At 40.3% G+C, this 24,905-nt stretch overlaps 1 protein-coding gene across 6 annotated transcripts in view; it reads right to left on the reverse strand.

Moving 5' to 3' along the window:
- clstn1 (calsyntenin 1) overlaps positions 1–24,905 on the reverse strand; it is a 38,848-nt gene that overhangs the window by 6,155 nt on the left and 7,788 nt on the right. Inside the window, exons 2-17 of one of the 6 annotated variants that reach the window (XM_056385724.1) lie at positions 16,818–16,940; positions 13,901–13,930; positions 12,140–12,335; positions 9,808–10,016; positions 8,900–9,049; positions 8,431–8,616; positions 8,083–8,331; positions 5,615–5,736; positions 5,329–5,491; positions 4,898–4,948; positions 4,120–4,149; positions 3,591–3,748; positions 3,081–3,229; positions 2,204–2,448; positions 529–699; positions 45–190 (exon numbers count right to left, since the gene is read on the reverse strand). In XM_056385724.1, coding sequence (XP_056241699.1) covers positions 45–190; positions 529–699; positions 2,204–2,448; positions 3,081–3,229; positions 3,591–3,748; positions 4,120–4,149; positions 4,898–4,948; positions 5,329–5,491; positions 5,615–5,736; positions 8,083–8,331; positions 8,431–8,616; positions 8,900–9,049; positions 9,808–10,016; positions 12,140–12,335; positions 13,901–13,930; positions 16,818–16,940 — 2,378 coding nt within the window. The remainder of the gene's footprint in view (positions 1–44; positions 191–528; positions 700–2,203; positions 2,449–3,080; positions 3,230–3,590; positions 3,749–4,119; positions 4,150–4,897; positions 4,949–5,328; positions 5,492–5,614; positions 5,737–8,082; positions 8,332–8,430; positions 8,617–8,899; positions 9,050–9,807; positions 10,017–12,139; positions 12,336–13,900; positions 13,931–16,817; positions 16,941–24,905) is intronic. The other 5 variants (XM_056385727.1, XM_056385726.1, XM_056385729.1 and 2 more) reach the window with 5 other exon arrangements.

The raw sequence follows: 24,905 nt of genomic DNA on the forward strand, positions 1-24,905 counted from the left end.
TGAGGACGTGACTCGTAACGTCACTCACAAATGGTCGGTCATACCTCGACCTTGAAGTCATTGCTGATGTAGCGACCGTTGAGCTCAGAGCAGACCAACTTGAACTTCCTGTCAAAGAGAGCCTCGGTGTGCCAGTTCTTGTAACGGATCAGGTGCAGGACCTGCTCATAGTTGGCCATGGTGTTCACACCTGGAGCACAGAGAGAGGGGCTCGTGTCAATAAGATATTTCATCTGCAATCACCAGAAAATGTTTCCATATGAGAGGAAAGCATAGTAATGTTGTGGAATACAACTGTGGGATTTTAGAAATGCATCCGTAAAATGGACTTCTACACTGACAGACGGACGTTTTGATTTGAGTAACCAACCTCAAATCACTGTGATTGACATTCTGAATGCCCAAAATTGAAATGCCTAAATACACACATGCAGTATAGATGACTCATTTTTTTTTGTGTGTGTGTGTCAGCATTCTTGTGATTACAAAGGATGTCCTTTCTATATAAAGCTGCTCTGTGCTCTGTACCGGTGATGACGAGGCCCAGGTTAGAGGAGCTCATTTCCAGGCCACGCTGCTGCAGCTGGGACATGTCCACCTCCAGGCTCTCATGCTCGCCGTCCAGCTCGTCTCCCACCACGGTCACTTCACATGTGTCCAGGTTGTGCATGATCTCCTCTGACACCACTGTCTCTTGGACTGAATAAACAATTGAGAAAAATAATTACGATGAAGATGAGTTGTAGGGCTCTACACAAATGTATGACTGTCCACTGTCGTGTGCAAGTGTGCAGTTAGCGTTCATGTAGTTCATGTTGTAAGTGTTAACAAACCAACACAGAAAATTTATAAAAGATGACACAGTTCACACAGTTCTGTCTCAAGACTCAAAACTTTTCCTGTTCTTGTGAAATCTCCAGTTGGCTGCACTTTACAAGTTACCAAGTTGTTCAATTATAAGTTAGAGCAGAAGGGGGGGTAAGTCCTCTTATTTTAGAGATCAGTCAAGGAACACACTCTAAAAAAAAGGTTTGAGGGTTAGCGGTGGAGGATGAGGAATGGAAAAGAGACAGCATGAGTGAGCATGAGTGAGCATCCTGATCATCATCATTAGAGTCGCAGGACAAATGTTACAATCCAATCTGAGCTGCTCTAACTTCCATTCTCCATACTTCAAATACAAACAGGCTAAAAAACAAACAGCATAATAGTAGGGTGGCTCATTAACTGGACAAATTTAATTATTATTATTATTATTATTATTATTATTATTATTATCATCATTATCCCTAATGAGATGCTTGACACCTGAATTTTCCCTAGGGGATAAAAAAGTATATATCTATCTATATCTATGTAATACCACATACACACTGACATATCTGTCCTTCATCATGAAATCCTTCAAGTTGACCACAATGCTGTTAAATATGGTAAAAAGCAGCATCGTGTTACTTTGTCATCAGAAGTTCATGTTCAATAATGCATCTTCTGTAAATCATCTCTTACTTTTAAGAACAGAGGGGTAAGACATCAGAAATACATAAACAAATGAAAGGTATTTTAATACTTCATTTTAATTTGACTATATTTTAATAGCCCAGCTGAGGCAGCCCGTCTTCTTCACTTTGCTTACGAAACAAATTAATATTTCATGCACATACACTTTGCACCTTTTGACTTCTATTAAGTGATTCTTAATCTACTGTGACATCTCATTTGCTGGTTGCATAAGTTGGAGCAGGTAATAGCAACAGATCTCTGTAAGCCCTTTTGTCCCATATGGTCTGCTGTTCACCACAGGACATCGTATCTCCCTGTATCTGTGTCAACCTCAGTGCACGTTTATTGTCTCTGCCTCTTAGTTCATATACAGGCCTAACAGATGGCGCGGCTGGTCAACTGACCCCTCCCATAAAGTAGTAAACGACTTATCTCTTTTCTCGCTCCCTCCCACTTGCTCTGTCTGTCCAATCCCTTCGTCCTCCAGACATAATCCCCTGCAGCTACTCTATGACCCACAGCTATCAACTCTACATTCACTGTGTTCAAAAGTAAGATCAAATATGTGGCAGTGTTAAAGTGGAAAGTCAGCATGTATAATTCAGGGGATGAGCAGGTTATCAAGTGAACAATACAAACAATCCGCATTGCCTTTAACATTGCCAAGGTTACTCAGGCATCCAGTGTGCCTTTCACCTACCCGTGGGATCATCATCAGCTCCCTCTGCAGCTTCAGACTCGGCGTCAGCCTCCACTTCGCGGGTGATGGTGCTCACGATGCGGAGCTCGGGGAAGAGCGTCACGCCTTCCTGGCTCTCAAATTCGGCAGCGCTGCGGGCAAAGTGGTCGATGCCGCTCAGGCTGATCTTGGGTTCTTCAGGCTGCAGCACCATCACATAACCCTCAGCATCTGGCACCGTTACGCAGGACTCCTCATTGAAGCATCTGGGGGAAGATTTAAGTTTGAATACCTGGGCACCTCAATCTTTTATCCTTTTTCTTTTTTTCGATGAAGTTGCTGGTTCCTGCTTCCATAATCTCGTTACACATCACGATCAGCACCACCAACAGGAAAAGTTGACCTCACAGGTAGAAATTGTAGGTTGGAGAAAAGTTAGTCATTTGGTCTAGTTGCTCAGTCCACCCACTAACACTCAGTGATGGTTCAGAACAAATATTAAACTGCAACACTCACTGGAGCTGATGTTGGATTAGGCTCACCAAAAACCCGAGAGTCAGAATACAGTTACATACATGTCATCTGTAAATGTGCTACTGTTTTGTTACTCACACTCACACTCTCTGAATACATCCAAGAGATTAAGAAAACAAAATACAGAATCATACAGCTCTTCTGTCTGTCATTCTTCAAAACCAAAACATCTCTTGTTTACTCTCTTTGTTATGGAAATCAGATAAAACTCTTGACCTCTATTTTACTTCAACAAACCATCAATGTCTATTAGGCAGAAAGAAGCTGCCTCATGAAGGTTGGGCTGCTGCTGACTGACAGGTGAGGTGACACGACAGAGAAGATCATAACACGTGGTAAAGTATTTTCGGCTTCTGCTGCTTACTTGACGGTGGTGGAGATGCGAAGATGCCGGATGCCGGGAGTAGGGAATTGGCGGGAGTTCAAGTAGGAGATGTGCTGCATGACCTTGTCAAAGGCATCGATGTCGTCACCCTCCACAGTCAGAGAGGACTGGTTCGGGTTGAACTCCACCTGAGGGAAGGAAACAAGGTGATGGACTGCGTCATTTGAGGCAATATTGTCTCCTTATGTTGCCAGGCTTTCATTTACACCCAAATATGTATTAGTGTGTCGTCATGGTGATAGTAAATCATCAAACCATGAATCCGAAGTGTGAAAACTTAATGTAAAAACACTATTTCACTCAGAGCAGTGGATATGAACTCTGGGTCAGGGTCCTCCAAATGATTCATTATTTTTTAATTTTCTATTTGTGAAAGGAGTTGAGAGTGAACTTTGCTTCCCCTTGAAAGTCACGAGCCTAAAACTTAGACCGTCTTCTTGAAAATACACACAGACCCAAAGTGTTTCTAAAGCTATTTGCCTTTCTTACCTTGACAGCTGAAGCCACCTCCTCAGGCAGCTGCACGTCCAGGCCCTCCTTGCAGGTGTACAGACAGTCGATCACCTTCTTGTTCTCCAGTTTGCCAGAGCGGATCATCAGCCCCGCCAAGTTCCCCCGGAAAAACTGAGCCATTCGAGCGTTTCCTCCTGGATACGTCAGGATCGAGATGCGGAGAAGAAAACAGTAACAACACACATAAAAAGCAGTTAGTGAAGTGTACATTCCACAGACGTCACCTTTTCTGGGCTGGCGATTCAAGCATGCCCTCTCAATGTGCAAAGCTGGTGTGAATGACGTTCATGCAAGTTAGTATGTGTGCCCTTACATGGCCCGAGGCCAAGAGAGCGAGACAGAATAATCATGGATGAGCTCATACAAGCCGTAGACACATGCAACATCTGCATTAACAGGGTGAGCTGCTGCCTTACTGTGGAAAAAATGGTATCAACAGAAAAAAAAAGGAAACTCAAAGAAGGGATTATCTTAGATAGTGATGGAATTAATCCTCTTTAGTCACCTTGTGTTATAGTGGAACCATTCCTGAGGTCTGCAAAATACACAAAAATAATCTGAAATTTGGAGCCTTGAAATTTCATTATAACCGAGTGTTTGAGTATTCTTGTGAGGGGCATGCCCTGTTGAATCAGAGGTGAAACAATTGCATCGTGTCTTCCTGCTAAACCATAATGAGCATAAATCTGCACCACTGCAGAGTCAGAAACAAACCTGGTCTTCCACATCTCAAGGTCACACAGTGTCTGTGTGTGTGTGTGTGTGTGTGTGTGTGTGTGTGTGTGTGTGTGTGTGTGTGTGTGTGTCTATATGTGTGTGTGTGTGTGTGTGTGTGCTGCTGTAGCTGTGTTATCTGATACAGAGAAGCTACTGCTTCTGACCCCAAGGTCATGCTCTGAAAGAAGAGCCTTTACATCCAAAATGCTGCAGCCAGGTCAGAGTTTTGTGTTCATTATATTATCTATTTCTGTTCTGCTTCTGTATCAGGTTGTTGTGAAAAACAGCTTCCTGGCTGCTGCAGTGAGCAGAGCGTATAAATGGAGGATGAAGAAAATGCAAAAAAAACCAAATAAACAAAAAATAAAAACATGATCAGGCAGCATAAAAATCACACCTGTGTCATTCATTCTGTATCATGCTGCAGGTATGGAAAAAAGAAATCTTTCTGCATCTAGAATGTATAAGAATCATTCTAGTCTTAATGGTATGAGGATGCAGTTAGCGTGGTGGGACATTGTGGACACATGGACATATCTGAGGAGTAAGGGAAAGACTTGAGCAACCTGAGGTGGGCTCAGAGACTGTCTCAGTGTCATTGTCATGTCCTGAGTTGTCTGTAAAGGACAGAAACAAGAGAGCAGGGAGAGACAGGGAGGAAGATTGAGGATCTGCAGGAGAGATTCAAATGCTACATACAAGGTCATGGTGCATTATTTGAGAATCTAAGAGAGTTAATACTGTCTGACAATAAAATAACATGCACGCTATATTTTACACAAGCTCTGATCAAAGGGAATAATAGATCTCCAGGCAGCATTACAGTTCCTTTTACTAGTTAACAAAAAAGTCAAATGTTACAGAGGGGTTCACGTTTTTCCTTACAATGTATAGCGCTTCTGATTTATTCGGAAATTAATACTTTCTGTCAAACAAAAAAATTATGACTCATTTCATTTCGCAGCAATCCCCAGAAAACATTTCTTTAAGAGTTTACCTTGCCAGCAAGCACCAATAGTGAGCTGACTTTCAATCTTGGAGGGGTGGAGTGGGTAGTCCTCTGTAACCAGGAAGGGCTCAAAGGTCGTCCCGTCCACAAACAAAGACACGGTGGGGAACTCCACATTCAGCACATAGTGATGCCATTCTTTGTCGCACACCTGAGGACGACACAACCGAGGGAAAGAAAAGCTGAAATCCAGACTGTGAAAGTTACACAGTACACTGTAACTCGCTGTTATCTTAAATATCATGTTGTTAGTTTGGTAGCAGAAGAGGCCGACCTGGTCGAGTTTCCAATGAAACTCGGCTGGTTTGTAGTTCTCGGCCTCTGACGGATCCTGACGGAGGAGAAGGATCAGTCTGCAGTTGTGGACGTAGAGCGAGTAGTGGTGTCTGTTCATATCTGCAGAGGAGAGGATGAGAGAGGAGATCAGGATGTGAAAAATTATTTGGTGGATAGGTTGGGAAAATGTATAATCAAGGGCACCAACACAAGAATGAAAAGAAACTTATTAGCATTTTTAACAGTCAGCTGCTGAATTTTCTGTAAGAAGCAAAAAAAGAAACTACCGCACAGTAAGATAACAGGGAAAATTCTTAAATCTTGTGTGAGCTACTGTATTCATTTTTTCATATTTACTACTAATCACTTCCCAAAAGAGGTCAGTAAATTACATGTAAGCTCTGTAAGTTGCAATTTCATCACTATTTATTTGATGATTAAAAAACAATAATCCCATTTTAAATGTGTAACTACTGGGATTTGTCAACAGCTGATGACAATTATGCCAATTCTTGCTCTTATGATTTACAGCATGCCTTAACAGGCTCTCAAAGGCAGAGAAGATGAAACCAGTTCCACAACCAACTCCTTTTACCATATGTATCGCTCTCTAACCTGGAAATGCAACTGTAACTTGTTTTCTTGGAGGAAGTCATCAAAAACAACACCGTTCAAAATTTAAACTTTGTACCAAACGGGCCTAGTCTATTACGAACATTTTCTAACAAAAACTGTCATCAACATCAGGCTGTAGGTCTAGATCATTTAAATTGACTGTGAAGTTCATTCCTTATCAGACCTCAGAGGCTGCGTCTTAAAAAACATCTACGCACTGAGTGAAAGTAAAAACATTGCTAAAGCAAAATTAACCGAGTCTAGTATGAGACGTTTAATCAATTACTGAAATAACATGTCAATACAATTTATCATTTTGAAAAATGTATTAATAGTTTTAAGTTTCATTAAAAATAAACCACTTGCTGCTTTACAAATATTAAGATTTGTCTGTTTGCTTTTTTCATAACGGTAATTTACGTGGTGGTCAGACTAATTAAGAAGCATCCTGGTGAATTATGATGTGCATTTCACTGAACTAACAGATTCATTTGAGTGAAGATGATTTTTTCTCCCCAAAATGTTGAGCCAAGCTTCACGGTTTTAGTTTTTAAAATGTATTTTCATTATTAAGAACCAAATACTAAAATGTAGAAGAAATGAACAGAACGTGACACGTTCATGGTTCTGTGAAGCATACGCTGTGTTGAATGGAGGTCATGAATGGTGCTGAGATCATGGGTATGGGAGCTTCCTGTCCTGGACGCAGCCATTCTGATGTAATCCTTCTTATATAAGCAGGCGGACAGAAGCTGATGAACTGCGCCTCCCCCCTCACTGGCCACGGCACCGACTTCACAGTCAATAAGATGAAGGAGCTTGTGACCACATGCAAAATTTACAACGAGTGACAAAAATGGAAAGGTCAACCAGCGCTCGGCAGAGGTGATATATTAAAAGTGTGTTTGAAGCGTGTTAGCCAGCCAGCTGAGCACTAACACTGATTATAGCCTGGAGCTACAATGTTTTTTTATTAGATATATAGATAGCATATTTTCAGACACCATATGTGCAGCGATCATGAGAATTAAATAAACCCCTCACTAGACACTACCGGCCAGATGCATAAAACTCAGTGTAGATTCATGACTAAAACTATGTGTACGTACAAAACCAGAAATATACATATGTATTGTTTTCATCAGAATTATAAAGCCGTTCCACCTTATAAATCTCACTTATTGAGGAATTGGACGCATGTGCACGAGCCTCATTTCCACTCCCACAATTATCCATAAATTGATGAAGACACTCGCTTAAGCAATCAGTTTGCATGAAAAAAAACACAGTCTCCAGTGATCAGACATGGCACAGAAAGAAAGACCAGAAAGAAGCGCAATTTCACCAATTGTGAAACTGAGGCTCTTACAATGGGAGGCAACGTTTACTTCAGTACAATCATGCTAATGTAAAGTCCTGTTTTTGTGTGAACGTCATTTATTGGGATGAGATAATCTTAATGTGTGTGTGCACGATGTGTGCACATTAGCGTGATTGTACTAAAGTGCATACTTTAGTATGCATACAATGCATACTGCTGAAATCTTCAGATAATAGAGTGCCTGTTTGGCCCATACAATACTTGCATGGTAGGTGTTTTATGTATTTTTTCGGAAGTCTGACTGTTCAAGCAAAATGTAGATTCACAAAGACGTGAACTGTCCATCCCTTTTATTTAGTAGTCTTTACAAATATTACTGATGTAAACAAACTTTATTTGCAATAGTCTTAGTATTAGAATGGAGTTAGTTAGTTACAGTTGACTACCTGTAAACTAAACTAGACTTAGACAACAATCAAACAAAGTCAAACTGGACCTCTGACACAGTCCAGTTGTTGCTTAAATGTTACCTGTTTTGTCAGAGTTGCAGAGGATGGTCTCCTTCTCATGGGCCCCAGGGCCATGTCTCATCCAGACAGAGATGGTGAAGGGCTCCTTCAGGCTGGTGCTCACCATGCCGTCAGGGACCTTGATGGCCTGGGTGCCATTGAACTCAAACACCTGGTCACTGTCGTGTCCGTTGTCAGTGGGCAGCCCGACCGTCCAGTTGGCGGAGCTGCTGGGTGCAGGAAGGAGCTCCACAGTGCCGGAACTGGCTCCTAAAAGAAATAAAATCCAAGAAGACAGAGCAGACAGGACTTAGAGGAATTCTGATTCTACTGCTGACAATAACTATGTCCAGTGGAGCAGTTCCTTACCGCAAAGCTTGTGCAGCGACTTCTCAGAGTAAGTATCACGATCACAGCCCTTCCCAATATGGTTGGTCTCCAATTCAATACTGGCTCGGATGGAGGTGATTGGCTCATCACAGGTCTCCAAGTGCATGCTGGGGAAAAGGGCCAGGCTACCTGTGCCAGGCTCGTATTCAATCCTCTTACTGAAGCCTGAAGGAGGAAGAGAGAGGGGAGAGAGTGAAAAGATGTCCTTCAGCACAGACAACAGATGAGCAGTCAATACAGGGGCTGTTAATGGTAATTACTCATTAAGAAGTACTTCAGGTCTTTCAAACCATAGAAAAGGCCCTCTGGCTTAAAGGAGTTAAATAACCTTTGTGACAATGGCAGCCTGTGTGGACGCTGCATCGGTGGATTTCTTTTGTTCAAAACAGAGACACACCTCACCAGTGATGGTCGGGGAGCTACAGTGAGTGGAGGAGGGCTTTGATACCTTGCCAGCTGGGTTTGCAGGTGGGTTTAACGCTGATCTTGACCAGCACGTCCTCAGAGGCACGGTTCTTTCCACAGTCGTAGGCGGTCACAGTCAGCTTATACATGCGTTCTTTGCCATAGCTCAGTTTCTCTGTGTTCTTGATGAAGCCTGAGCGAGGCAGGAACAAAAGGAGAGTTTAACTGGGCCGCTCGTTGTGTTACTTCAAAGCTGCAGATGTGCAAGAAACTTTAGTGAAACAAAAACGATTCAGACAACTGGTAGAAAAACCAAAACAGACTGTATTTTACATGAAACAGCCAAATAGAAATCTTCACACAAAAAGCCCAAAAGTGATTCACCATCACTGAACTAAAAGCATAATATTTTGACTTGCATCTTTTTCATTGACATGCCATACTGAGAGTTCATTACCAAGCGAACGCGTTTACAGAATCTGATTAGTATTCAAGTTATTAAAAGAAAATTATCTGCAGAATCTGCTTCACTAAGATTAGATACCGTCTCAGGTTTTTTTTTTTTTAATTTCCACCTCAAACACTTATTATCTGTCACAGTTGAACACTGTCACCAACATTATGTATCTTCACACTGATTGTTCTCCTCACATTATCACCTGCTCCTATTTCCTTTTTGTTAGAGCCAGCGTCATATCAGCTCAGCCTGGATATCTGATGTCTTTCTTCACTGGATCTTTAATTTTGTTGACTGTCAAACCTGGGTGACATTTGAAGGAGACTGTCGCTGTCTCACAAGCCAACAAGCTGCAGTGAATTTTAAATGACAGTCTGGTGGCACCATTGTTTACACAGATCAATAGACAATCTGATGTGTGTCAATAAAATCATGGTTTTTAAAGACATGCGCTGCAGCTTTTTCCAACAAGGCTGCTGCGTGAACGTCCTTACCATCTTTGTCGATGGTGAAGGGCACATCAGGGGTGACGATCTCATAGTTGCAGATTTGGCTAAACTGGAACGAGCAGTCGGCGTCCACGGCCTCAACCTTCAGGATGCTGTCGTACTTCTTTCCCTCGATGACGGTGGCTTTGTAGGACTTCTCCTTGAACACTGGTGAATACTCGTTGATGTCGTTCACTTGGATGTGGACAGTGGCCCTGAGAGGGACAAATTCAAGTTAGGACACAGTCAACTGGGGACGTTCAAAGACATACAACCAAAGCAAAATATTCTATTGTCACACTCCATGATGATTTAGAGATGATACAGTGGGGGAAAAAAATCGATTAACAAGATGGTTTCTATGATGATCCCTGTTGAATGGATGAGTACAGTGGCTTTCATACCTGTAGACTGTTTCAGTTGGTCCATTTCATGTTCAACGTAAGAGTAAAATCATATGGACTGACGGGAAACTTACTGATCTGATTTCAAGTCATGCTGCTCACAAAGAAATAATTGATTTCAAGCATTCATAGTGCAGACCACAACTGGACCTTATATGTCATAAATAATGATAGACACGTAGAAACAGGATGAAAAAGGAGCGCGTCGTACTGTGACATCAAGGGGAATAGCTGTTTGATGTCGGCCTTTAATTGCAATGTCTTTTGTTGTTGATGTATTTATCTGACATTAGCAACAGACACAAAGGGAATTTCCAAAAAGATAATAAACAAAACTAGCTCCTTTCATTCATGTTACCATGGTTACCAATTGATTTTGGATAATTATACGGTTCGCTCTGAACAGTTCCCACAATCAGCACATCAATTTAATAGTAATCAAGCCTGAGTTTATAGTAAAAAAATAAATAAATCACATCGCACATCTACATACATTCACACAATTTGGTTTCACATCACAAACCAAACAGGCAAATGCACCAGATTTCATATGAACCGTACCAAATGAATTAGGTATGAAGGTTCCTTGAATTATTGAGAAGGCAAGTTTTTGTTTTATGTTTCCAATCAATATCTATTCCATTGTCATTTGCATTGAAGCAAGACTTTTTAAAGATTGTTTTAACCACAGTGAACTAAAAGAATCTGGTTAAGACAGAGGGAAACTCAGGGTTCAGATCAGGTACAGGGACTTAGTATTCAGACCCAAATTTTTTCATATCGTATGCTAACATTAAAAACATTTGAAATTTCCCTGATCAATCTACACTCAACACAGAATAAAAAACGGAAATATCACATTGACATAAGTGTTCAGACACTTTGCTATGGCACTTGAAGTTTAGCTCAGGTGCCTCCCATTTCTCTTGACCATCTTTGAGATGTTTCTACACTTTGTTTGGAGTCCACCTGTGGTAATGTCATTGACTGGACATCATTTGGAAAAGAAATTTTGGAAAAAAAACCTGTCATTCTCAAACTTTCTCCCAGCTCCAGGTAGAGTCCTGGTTGTTCCAAACTTCTTTATGGAGGCCACTGTGCTCTTGGGAACCTTCAGTGCAGCAAAAATGTTTTTTGCGGCCTTCTCCAGACCTGTGCCTCGACACAAACCTGTCTCTGAGCTCTGCAGGCAGTTCCTTCACCTTGTGGCTTGGTTATTGCTCTGATATGCATTATCATCTGTGAGACCTTATACAGACAGGAGTGTCCCTTTCCAAATGATGTCAAATCAATGACTTTACAATAGGTGGACCCAAACCAAGGTGAAGAAAGATCTCAAAGATGATCAACAGAAATGGGACGAACCTGAGCTAAATATCAACTGACAAGCAAAGTGTCTGAATACTTATGTCAATGTGATATTTCAGTTTTTGTTTTTTAATAAATGAGCAACTCATACACAAATGTAATATGTGACAATATATGTCCCGATATCAAGAGTCATGTTGCCATATATGGCACTTTTTATCGCATATGTAAATCCTCTGGATAGATGAAGATATGCATTAATGATATTTATTTCATTTATTTATGCAAGTTTATTAAAACATCCATTATCTATACTGCTTATCCTTATAGGGTCGCAGCGGGGGGCTGGAGCCGATCCCAGCTGACATTGGGCAAGGGCGGGGTACACACAGGTCTATCACAGGGCCGACATACAGAGACGCACAACCACTCACACTCACATTCACACCTATGGGCACCTTAGAGTCGCCAAATAACCTAATGTGCATGTCTTTGGACTGCTGGAGGAAGCCGAAGTACCCGGAGAGAACACACGCAGACACAGGGACACCATGCAAACTCCACATTGAAAGGCCCCAGGCCCGGGGTTCGAACCCAGGACAGTATGGGAACAGAGGTTGACTCACTTGTGGGATTTCTTCATGTTGGCTCCATCAGGACCCTCGCCACAGTCATAAGCTTGGATGGTGAAGGTGTGCTCCTTCTGTAACTCACAGTCCAGCTTGTCCTTGGCCCGGATGACCCCCTCGCCAGTGGACTTGTCCAGGACCACTGCCTCGAAGGGGACATTCTGCCCATGGATCCTGAAGCCGCAAATCTCACCTGAACACGTCAAGAGTCAATAGAGAGTTTGCTCAGAATAACTGAGGACAGGTGTGAAACTTTATTGTTCAAAAGGAACAATTATGTACAAGCAAAGAAACCATGAATTCACGCAAAAGAAAGAAAAAAAAAAAGATCAGCCACAGTTTTTGGGAGCCAGGGAGTTGTAGATTGGGGTGGGTGGTGTCTGTGGAGGAAGCCCAAAAGCACTGTCATATGGGTGAGTAGTTTGGGGGAGGGGGGTTGGGAGAGGGTGTGGGACATTTAATATCAGTAGACGAGTGTCTTTTCCAAGCCACTTGAAAACATTGCATCCAGTCATGCAGGCAGAAACCGAAAAGATGTGGACAGGCATTTCACAGGAGTACTTAAGATACTATAAATCAAAGTCATGAAACCAAGACCAAAACATAAGTACACAGAGAACAATATCTGAAGTGAAGATCATTTATCTCTGTAATGAATAATACAACTTATCTTACGAGAGAAAAAAATGATCAAATAAAAGAAATAAAAGCAAAATTTAAATTCTTTGCAATAGAGAGCACTGTGATAACGGGATCCAGCACCAATACAGCAAAACCCCAAAAGGTCTGTGAAAGAAAAAAAAATCTCACACAACACCTAAAATATGATATGTATATTTTTTTTTCATAATTAAAGGAAGTCTTCCTGTGTAATTTTGCCTCTCACCCAAAGCTACTGCAAAATGAATCCAAATAAAATCATAAAATCATAGAAAACTAAACTGGTACAATAACAGTATTCAAACAAAAAGTACTGGATGAGAACTGGGGTTAGAAATATCAACTTGCTTGACATCCACATCAAATGACAACTGCAGCCATGCTAATGGTAGAGATTAGTGGTGGAGAATTAACTCAAGAGATCCACTGAGGCAAAGATGCAACAACAGAAACTTTGCAGCAGAGAGAGTTTGCATTAGTTAACAATCTCAGCAGCTTTCATTTGAAGATTTAAATGTCAGAAAAATCCACAGGAGTCACTCTACCTGCACAGATCCGATGGGTCACAGAGAGGCACAACGAACATGGTTGGTGCCTTTAAGAAGTTCACAGTTTCAGAACTAATAATTTCAATTTCTGCTCCAATTGCCAAGATTGTTGAGTGGTTATGCAATCGTCTTATGTGTCCTTTTAGATTTTACATTTTTATGAAATTATCTTAAATTTGGATTTTCCTTCCATCGTCTTTAACTGAAAGGATTGGATGGACAAAATGGCGACAAAGTGACTGAGAGCTCCTGTTTTAAGCAGCTTTCTGTTTCCTGGTGACAGCTGAAAAACTGTTAGGGTCTGCAAACTGCAATGGATGTCTCATGCACAGATATTTCTAAGTACAGTCAGCCCCACATCACACTTTTCATCCAGCTGTTGGAACTCCAAAAATATTCAGGGTGAGAAAAACGTAAAGTTGAGAAAACCAAATGGGGAGATTACAGAGCATGGCGGGAGTTTCTGTGTAAACGTGTGGATGCTGTTTTTTGCGTTAGTGGGTTAATAGTAACAACTAAGCACAAGGCAGAAGAAAGAGCCCAAGATCACCTTCTTCAGTGAGGGTCACCTCAAAACTCTCTACAAGGAAGGGAGAGAAGATAAATCCAGATCAGTTAAAAGAAGAGTTAGAAGATCAGAGAAAACACAGGGAGGACAGGAAGGAAACATACTGTTGCTATAAGCTTACAGAACCTTTCACCTTCTGCCATTTGAAAGAAAGGAAGGATTAAAACATGTATGAAAAGATGGCTGTCTCAGAGTCTTTGAAGTTTTATTAACCAAATCCTTTTAGAGGAAATGACTAGTGAAAAAGTCAAAGAACATCCAATTACAACAAATAGAAATTTCACTTTTTAATACCTTTAACAAGTTCATCTTACATCTGAAAATATCACACTTCTGCTTTCTGGAAACTACTTGATATGTGGATAAAATCTGTTTGATAAGAATTTAAAATACATACTTCAAGATGAGAAAAAGAAATCTTGGGAGCACAAGTGAATAAAATGGTGAATGAAATCCTTTTCTGCTTGGCTGTTTGTTTTAAAGCCCTGTCAGGGCCTCCAGTGGGACGGACCTGGTCATTTTGTTTTCACCTACTAAACAATTAGAAATGGATTTCACATTAGGGGCTGCTCTCGAGGGCCAGTCATGCTGTGGGTGTTGTGGGCCTCCGAGTTCACTATGACCAGCTCTAATGACCAGCTCACACCAGGGCTTTAGGAATTCCTCAGCTTTTCACTGGTCACACAGGCGTCTCAGCTCAGGCTATGTCCACACTACCACTACATTTCCGTTTAAAAACGCATCTCTTTTGCTTTGTTTTCGCCTCTTGGAAACCATGACGTAGACACCCACAGTCACTCCGTGATTGGGTCTCATCAGCCTCGACCAACAGTGATGAATTCTACATGATAATGAAATACAAGTGTTACTGACCTTGTTAAATTCTGCATTTTAACACTGCAGCTGCCTTTGCTGTTCCTCATTCTTAGTATTTTTTGCAACTAATCAACAATCTACTTCCTGTTCACTCTGTCAACCATGTACGTGATTGCTAAGGTATGTATGTGTTTTCAGGTGTGGTAGTCTGGAGGGAGATCGTTTCTGATACGGAGCTCGTCTGGACAGCGATCCTTTTCAAATGATAACACAGTAGTGTGGACGTAGCCTCAGATCGAGTCGTACATATTGATTTTACAGTCTTGACCTGTAGTGGACCTGCAGAATATTCACACCCAATGCTGCATATTCAGTGGCATCTTATGCCATTTGCAGGACCTGTGTTCCAGGAACAAGGGTATCTCTTTCTCTCACCTGGTCTATTATTCATCTATGAATCAAATAACCCAGATCTGCTGTGCAAATCCTTCTGCTTTGTGCTCATCTCTTGGTTTAGAGCACAGTCATCTATGAACACTGAGCTCATTTTCAAGTTTGCAAGCGCTTTTGGTTTCAACTATTTTAGCTCCAATTACCCTGACTGAACTCACATGCACAAAACACACAGAAAGACACACTTAAAGCCACTCTCACAGTATATCACCCTTATATTCACAGGCAAATACAGTGGCTCCTAGTTTATGCTAAGCATTCACCTACTCACACTGATCTGACTTAAGAGCTCATGATTGGGCTTTTGGACGGCCTGCGGGTCAGCTTTACAGTGAACCCTGCTTGTTAGCACAGATGGACCAACTAGAAGGAGGCTGGCACGGCAGGACTGGTCACCCCTGCTGCCACGTGAGGCCAGATTGCTTGCTCTGTCTCCTGAGAGCTAGTTCACAGGGACACATAGTCCATTCGCTCATCAAAAAGGGAGCCCCCATTGAAAGAAGAGGGAGAACCAAGCTCTGCATTCAACGCTAATTTACTATGAAAGGACACAAACATCATGCAGAGAATGGGGATCTTATTGAAGTCCCCGCCCTTCAGAAACGATGGGCCTCTTGCTGAAGTTGTCCAGCTTAAAAGACTGTGTGCTGCTCAGGCTGAACTACCACATTTTGCACAACTTTGTGAAGAATATTACATTTGGCATCCCCTCTCACAGGCACGTGGATGTTTAAAGCCTCATTTGCTAAATCAGGAGAAGTAATCTGAGATAAAAATGGTCATATCAAGTGGAGTGAGTGTGAAGAGAGTTGCAGACAACAGATCACACTACTCGTGTGACATGAAATGGAGGGAAATCATTTCCAATTCTGTGGTGCTTTGAATCCTGGCCAAAGTCAATCCTGATGTGATTAGAAAGCCCCAGAGCTAATACTGCCTTGGTACATAAGCACACTAATTGTGCCTCTCCACTGAGAGCAAAAGAACATGAAAGAGTATTTTGATCTAAATATCAAAAGGGCCAGTCTGGTGGATATGGAAGCCAGCTGTATGTCAGTGTGACGGGCCTGTCATAAAGAATGAAATGTGCAGAATGCCATCGAGTCACACATGTCAGCTACAAAATAATGTATTCAATATTGAGCAAAGTGATTTCCTCCTGCACTACTGAGCCAGTGATGATTTAATAACACATATAATGTCAAATATAACCTATATCACAGAAATAATGAGAGTTATAGATAATAAAACACCCTGAAGAGGGACTTATCAACATACTCATGATTTGAAAGCATTATGCTGAGACTAGATATACAGTTGTATTCCATGTTAAGAAAAGCTTTTTCAAGAATAATTAGTTCAGTTTATAAATAATCCACCAGCAAACAGCTTGCATGTCTTTAAATGTACACATCAATGACCTCGAAATGTCTGTGAAACTCACATTGTTCATACATGAGCAGATTTTCTCTATGCATCACATGTTACATGATCTCAAAGCTTTAATGGTACAGAGGAATTAGGGTGTTTTCTCTTTATTTAATGTGAAAGGAGAGAAGAGTAATTGCGAGTTAAGTGAAGCTGAGGTACTAAAGGAACGGCAGCAGCAGCGTTAAACTTCCTCTCTCACCTGCATAGCGTAGAGGAGCATCCTTGTCCAGTGCAATTAGAGGGGGGTCCAGAAGTACTTTGTCATCGTTTTCCGTTACAATCCCGTGGTACGTCGTCTCAATCCATGGTTTGTGCTTATTGACTGTGAGACACAGAGAGAGAAAGGGTGAGTCTCTACTATAGAGAAAAAATATATATATATAAATATAGTCAATACTAATCATTTCTGTCCTGAGACAGTTCTGTCCTGTCTTGTTTTTCTCTCACTAGCGCTAATTAGCAATTTATATCTTTTTTTCCTGTGCTTTTAATAATCAGATTTCATCTGTGTTTTCTCAAATTGCTAGTTTGGCTTTTATCTTTCCTCCCAATGCAGCTTAAATAAATTTTTAATGAGGATTTGGATGCTTTTAATATCACTTTTAGAGGCGCCACACAAAATGAAGGAACCCTAAATGCTGTAAAAGCATCACTTGCATCTATGAACCATGGATGACCAAGAATTTCCAGGGTTAGAGGGAGCTAAATCTGCTGAAAAGCCTGTATTACACTGTACATCATTCTCCATTATAAATCTCAATGTTCTGATATCATATTGTTCAGGTTATCCAAAATGAAAACAAATTCTCTCAAGATGATTTTTGAAAATGCTGCATTCATTTAACAGGAGCCAGAATCCATATCAGTTAATGAGTCCTGACAGCGGTATCACAGGGATGATAAAGGCCCTGGCTATGACTTTCAGGATGGTTTGTGGTGCAAGAGTTGGGCCGTTTACAGCTTTGTGTGCTAGCCGGCCTGGGAGGCGTCCCAGCTGCAGACAGCACTCGGTTGTAGCTGGCGGCTGCAGAAAAAGCTGCAGTGAGTGACATATTTGGGCTGGCTTAGAAAACAGCATTGACGCAGGGGAGATGCAGCTCTCTTACAGCCAATATGTGCTCACTCCAGAGCGAGAGGAAAGGATGGCATTCCTGTGCTACTGATCTGCAAAGGTGATGCTAACTCTGGCTGACAGCACAGTGTGAGGGACAGACACTGAGGGAGAGGTAACCAGATAGCACATATCCTGAGGACAAGACAGTAACACAAAAACCAAGTATGTCCAAATAATTTATACATTTCTTTGCCTGTATTTGGGAATGATGTTTTATTTCACTTCAATTAGGGCTGCAGACTGCAACCATTACGTTTTTTTTTTTGTGCAAGACCTATTTAAAAGCAGCGCTACATTTTTTTACTGTTTGATCACACTGACTGAGTCAAGTCTTTGAAATGTTATCACTGTTTTTGAAGGGAAATAGGCAATATTTTGTGCCTCAACCCCACTGTCCTTATTCAGAAGGCCAATTTCACTGGAAACAGTCTGATAAATTCAATGTAGCCAGGTCTTGAATTCAAGCTAATCCATGCTAACTATAAACCGCTGCCTAAGCCTAAACGATCTCCAGCGGGAAATCATCGACCACAGCGCAATAAGCATGTGGCCCAAATGTAATGTGGCAAACTGTTCTCGTTATATAATAATCCAATCGGGGGTTAACAATAATGTCTTCACGCATCATAATTGGCCAATGGTTATATGGGAGCTTTCTTTTGGATTTGTGGAGGAATATTTCTTGATATGAACCCTACACATAAGTAATGAGAAGAATCAAAGCACACATGAATTGACCTCGGGCAGCAGGAATTAAAAGCTGTTAGTGGGCTTTTTCTATGAAGCTGAGGTTCTGAGAGATGAGATTTATAAAAGCAATAAAGTCGTAAGAGTAAGTGGTCGCTAAAGTCTTGATGAATGTTGGAACTCTGTGTGAATCAGTCAGAAACAAATATATGACTTTTAGCTAATTAGTTAAACATCAATTAAGCACCTAATGAGCATTTCCTCCTCTTATTTATGCCACTGCAGGACGAGGTTGCACTGTGGAGCTTCGTAAATAAAAGACTTGTTGGTTTGGAGTGATGGAGCCCATTTTCTCTGATCATCTGACCAAAAGCACTCATGAGCAAAACCAACTTATGCTACATGTATTTCAGTAGGAACTTACACAGAGCACTTGAGTAAATACACAAAGATACTGACATGGTTTATATGATACAAAAATTAAAACTGTAATCATTGTCCAATTTTAGTTTTGTCAGACAGGGCACTGAGTTCATCAGTAATGGCAACCAGGCAGTCACTGTAATATGTACTTGCTTTCATTTATCATCAGTAGCACTATGTAATTATTATTTAATGTGGTGAACTCTCATTCCATTGTCTGACATAGAAACTACAGTTAAAATTAAACGAGACAGATTTTTTTGGACATTTTTCATTACTCATTTCATTACACACTGAAGCACATCCTCCAGCCCACGTTTATCCAATTAATGGTGCACAATGACATATTCTGAGCACAACGTTCATCTCAACAGGCAACATTATTTCAATAAACAGTGGACTAATTACTGTGTCTCTGTTGCAAAATGCTGGTGCCATTCAAGTATCTGCTGAGGCTGCCAAACATAAACACTTTTGGAACCTGTGGGCTTGAAACACTTCCACAAGTGTGTATGTGACCTGCAATTTTGTGCATTTTTTAAGTCTGGAAATTAAAGTAATATGCTTACCATTAAATACTTTTTATCAGCTGACCCAAAAAAAACGTACTTACACAGCACATCCAGAGTTAATATCAGTAAAACTATTTATCCTCCATCTTTACAATTAATTCTTAATATATTTTGCATAGTGAAATTAAATCCACAGTTGTGACATGCTGTAAAAAGGCTCAACATCACACATACATCATCTGACTAATAGGAAGATGCCTGATGTTCAGTAATACAATGTGTTCTACAGTTGTATCATGAGCATCAAACAGTAACCAGATATAAAGAAAATCTACAAAAGTATAAATCAATGATGGCGAGGTTTTCAGACAGCATTAAACGCCAATCTGCTAAATCCAATTTCAGCGAAGCAAATGAGTTGCGTTGTGTGTCATTACATAATTTAGTGTAATTCTCAGTGATTACACGATCAATGACATTAATTAAAAGCTACTTGCACAGGATTGGTTTGATTTGGGGCATCACAACGAATGAGAATTACCCATGAAACCATTTTTTTGCTTCGAGAAAAGTTTCTTCAGACTGAAGTTGACATGCTTTTAAAATTTGTCAATGCACAAAGTCATAACAACATCAAACATGGCTGAAATATATTTGCTTGTCTTAGCACTAAATTAGTACATTATTACCTATGTTTTCACCCATGTCTGTTTATTTTTCAGCAGGATTACGCCAAAAGCACTGAACCAATTTGCACCAAACTTGGTGGAGTGATGGGGCATGGACCAGGGAAGAACCAGAAGCAAGTCATGATAATTTATTATGAATAAGATTTTTTTTCTTTGAAGTCTGGTGTATGTTGTTTGACATTGGCCTTGGCAGAGGTCTGTTTTCTCTGAGTACTCCTCTGGTTACATTAAATACTTTTGGAGCATTTTCATGCCTTTCTTATAGATTTGACAGTAGAGAGATGGCAGGTGCAACAAAGGTTCCCAGCCAGACACGAACCAGGGACTTTGTGATTTTTGGTTGGGGCCTTAAATCACCAAAAAGGTGTGTTGTTATGGTAAATTAGCAATGACACATATACTGTATGGATAGAGTACAGTATGTGCAAATCAAGTTGATGTTGTAAAAATCATTCAGCACTACAAAAGAACATGACAGCAATATTGACTCAAACTTTGTTTTAAGAGGGGGCTTTGCAAAAATAAAGACCTTTTCACTTATAGACTGAATATAGATTTCATATGACTTTACATCTGTAGTTAAAGCTTGTCCTCCACATGCAGAGCTTAATGGGAGCGAGTTGCTGTGTATGCCAGAAATTTGGAATTGATCAAGCCCAATAAATCTTCTTTGCTGAGCATCTCGTGACCTGAAGTGAAGTGGATGTCTTTAGACAGATTGCCAGGCCAGACTACTACAATAATCTGCTTTAGCCTCCACAGAGTCACAGTTATTGTTAGCCAGGTCACATGTGGGCTTCACATTTGTCCATGAGTCGTTGAAGGCTCTAAGCTCTGTACCAAGACCAGCACTGAATGGTACAACATCAAGCAGCCTTTTTAAAGCTCCTGGAGGTTAATGCAAAAACATTTTAGTCCAATCCTGACCAATACAAACAGCTCAATTAACAAAGACGGCTGTCTGCTTGTGCCCTTTTTGGCTATTCTAATGTCATTTCCCATAATATAGCATGTCCACCACTTTTGACCAATAGACAAGTTTTAAAAAGAAATCTGAAAACTTAACTTTGAAGAGTGCATTTCATCCACTTTAACAAAAAAAAAAAAAAAAAAAAAAAGCACACTAACGAAAAGTATGATGACACCAATAACACTAAATGTGTTATTTTGGTAGTAGACCGATTTCAAACAGTGGTCTGAGATTCACACATATCAGCTGAAACAAAAGGTAACACAGCTATGCTCACAGATTTAACTGTGGAGCAGAAAAATGTGACTCAGGTCAAGTCTAAGTATGAGGGCATAAGATGCAGATGTGGGAGGCCTTTGACACATTCAAAAGCAAACTGCACTACTGCTGTGCATCAGCATTTAAATCAAATCCCTTTTCACTCACACACACCTCCCATGAAAAGAAATCTAAAGCACGACTTTAGTTAAAGCGAGAAATTCTCACGTACATTGTGTGAAATTGCCAACAAGGCCCTTTTGACAAGATAGCTTCATCATCCCCCTGCAAGCGCGCAGTGAATGGGAAGAACATTTGTTGTTCTGTGACTTGTTTTTTTGGCAGAAAACATTTGACACAGAGCAACAAAAAACATGACTTGCACAAATGCAGACACCATTATTCCTGGAAAATGGATGATTGATTATATTCTATATGTACTACCTATAAGATGACTTCTACATTTATACAACAAAAGACTTTGTATTGTAAGGGAGGGACTAGTTTGTTTCTTTCGGGGGGGGGCGGCGGCTTTAGGATTTAGGATGGAATGGGATTAAAAAGGGGCTTTGAAATGATGCAGTCTGAGAAGGACCTGCTGCTGCAGCACTGAGGATGTTTCGCATGGAAGACTGACATTTTCTTAATTCAACTAAATAAGGAAACCAGTTCACCTAATGCAATACATACTCACTACTGCCCCAATTATAACCTGCAGACTCAATTCAAGAGGAAGCTGTGATTCAAATGAATAATCAACATTGAACTGACCGAGACGCCTCTGACATACAGCAGAAGATGCTTGAGAAACAGGTGTGTTTGTGTGTTTTATCAACTGTAAATTGACATAACCTTCTAATAATAATATAGTTAAATCGTAAGCCTGAAACAGATGTGTCACATATTGCTTAATCCCAGGAAAAAAAATCATAGTCCTCAATCCTGATATGTTAAGCTAAGGGGATCACAACAATGTGCCTAAACTTTACCAACCAAGTAAAAAATGCAAGTTCATTGTCTGGAAAACACTACATTCTCAGCATACTTTAAATGTAATGGTAGGATGAGAAAAATAATTATGTAAGAATCCACCTCTGTTACAGTTACAACTACCATTGAATATGTCTGTATATTAAATATAACCACTGAAAGAGAATAGAAACAGCTGAGACTCTTCTAAGTCACTCTGCCATTACTGGATGCCTTTAGGTGTAAACAGTGAGGATGGTGGCTCATTAATCTCATTTAATGAGTCTTTTTGGGGTTGGGTGCAGACAGATTGGAGAAAGGTGAACAAAAAGATGTAGAAAAGTAAAAGAAAATAATTGCACACACACACGTATGCATGCATACACACACACACACACACGCACGCACGCACGCATTGTGGGGTGACCCTCAATTGTATTTCTGGCCACAAAAATCACTGGCCTCAATATAAATATTACATGGGGAGTTAGGATATAAATACACAGATATACTGGGCTGATATTGGTCGCTTGCTAAATAATAGATATTAACCCTGCACTGTCATCCTCTGCTGACATTAAAGATTAAAAGAAAAAAAAAAGGAGAAAAGGGAGTTTAAAAATACAACAGCAAATGAACCCTACTATAAATACTGTATCCAGTGCCAAACAAATTAAACCCTAATCTGGCAGACACAGGCAAATTAAAAATCCCTGAAGAGGCCTTTGAGAAATGAATGATGTGTCTTACAGCCAGACAACACAGTGCCTTGTATGCAATTCTTTTATGCAGCAAATAAAGCCCATAACATTTAATCTTATTATGAGATGCATCCATTTCATTCACTGACAAGGTCAAGTGATGTGCAAGACATCAAGCAAAGCAACAAAGACTAAAAACAAATCACTGCCAAGTTTTGATTGTGTGCATCTAACAATGACTATGATACCATGAAGACATGAGTAATGATGTTCGGCCGACATCTGGAATCCACTTTTAAGGTTTCAAATGATACACAGAGGGGGAAGCAGGAACAGTTTGGAGAGAGGGAGGGGGGTTGAAACACAGCTGACCTCAGGATACAGGTGGACAAGGATAAAATACGTGGTGTGGCTGTATGAGCCAAGCTGTGCTGTGCCAAGCCATCACTGATCAGCTCTGTCTCTGCCACCTGTACTGTCCACTCTTTGAACTACAGAGGGTATTTCAAGACAAATGAACTGGTTCTTAAACAATGTAGACTTCGTCACGTATAGAATTTTCCTGTTGCTGTTTTTTCATTGCTTTCTTTTGTTCCGTTTTTTCTTTTTTGAATAGGCACCTTGTTTGTACCTGTCAAGTATAGAGAGAAATATATATATATATATGTAAGAATCGATATGTTGATAAATGTACGTAAGTATACTCAGGTTAATCAGGTTAATACAACCTGCAATAACTTCCTTCATAAAGGCTATAATATTCAGTTTAATCATAGAGTTGATTCATCTTTATTATAATTTTGGAGAATGTAGTTTGTGGCGATATTGGATTATACAATACAATTTAGCTAGGTGTACCCAAGAGTGTATGTGGATTTATTTTTGGTATTTTCATTTCGCTTGGAGAGGTCTATGTATATTGTACGTTAATCGTTTAGATATGGTATGAAAAAAAATCATGCAGGATTTGAATTACAGAAGCAAATCAATTGTTTAGTTGATCGACCACAGAAATCTACAACTAAATAATCTTTTGGTCTTTCTTTTTATGTAAAAGTGTCAATCATTTGCTGGTTTGAGCCTCTAAATATGAAAATTTGATGCTCTTCTTTCTCAGACAACAATAAACAGTCCCTCAGGCTTCTGAACCCCTGGTCGGTCAAAACAAGACCTGTACAGACAAGTCAACTTGGGTTCTGAGAAATTATAGCAGCCATTTTCACCATTTTTGACATTTTATAAAAGAGTAATCAAGAAGTCAAGGTCATTATTGCATGAATAACATTGCGATATTAATGGTGAGACAATACACACAGCAGCTATTTCCACTTGAATTAATCAGAGACATGTGCCTGGTTTTTAAGGTGTGTAGGACTATTTCTGCTATATTTTTTCAGGCACCATTTTTAACAAGTGGACGAGTGCTCTGTGATATAAAGCCATTTGTTGTTCGTTAAGATACCACTGCAACTTTTGTGTTTCCCTTGCAAATGATTAACCCACAGGACAATGAATGGTCTTGTAGAGTAAAGGCTTAAGCTCAAACGGTCTTTGCATAGCATCGCAGGTTTTGATTTCAAATGGAACAATGGTGCATCAACAATACCAACAATCAACCATATAAAACTTTAAGGGAATCTTTGGGAATTCACATATAGTGTGATGCCATGACTGACTTCTTTCATGACTCCCAAAGAACGAGGGTAACATATTGACCATTCTCTTGAACACAAAGACAAAGCCCCTTTATGGTTGCCTAGCTCTTTTATTGGAGCCTAACCTATAAAGTTTGACCTATTAACTGTGATGAAATGCTTCCTGCGAGAAAGTTGGACTACAATAGGCTGTGGTAATCCTGAGAATGAATAGGACACCTGTACACGCTCTCTCCCTCCATGCAACTGCTGTGATGTGGGGGAATAAAAACATTCTACCTCCCCAACACTTCTCGAAAGCTTTCAACA

The sequence above is a fragment of the Seriola aureovittata genome, chromosome 9 (genome assembly GCF_021018895.1).
Source record: "Seriola aureovittata isolate HTS-2021-v1 ecotype China chromosome 9, ASM2101889v1, whole genome shotgun sequence".
NCBI lineage: Eukaryota > Metazoa > Chordata > Actinopteri > Carangiformes > Carangidae > Seriola > Seriola aureovittata.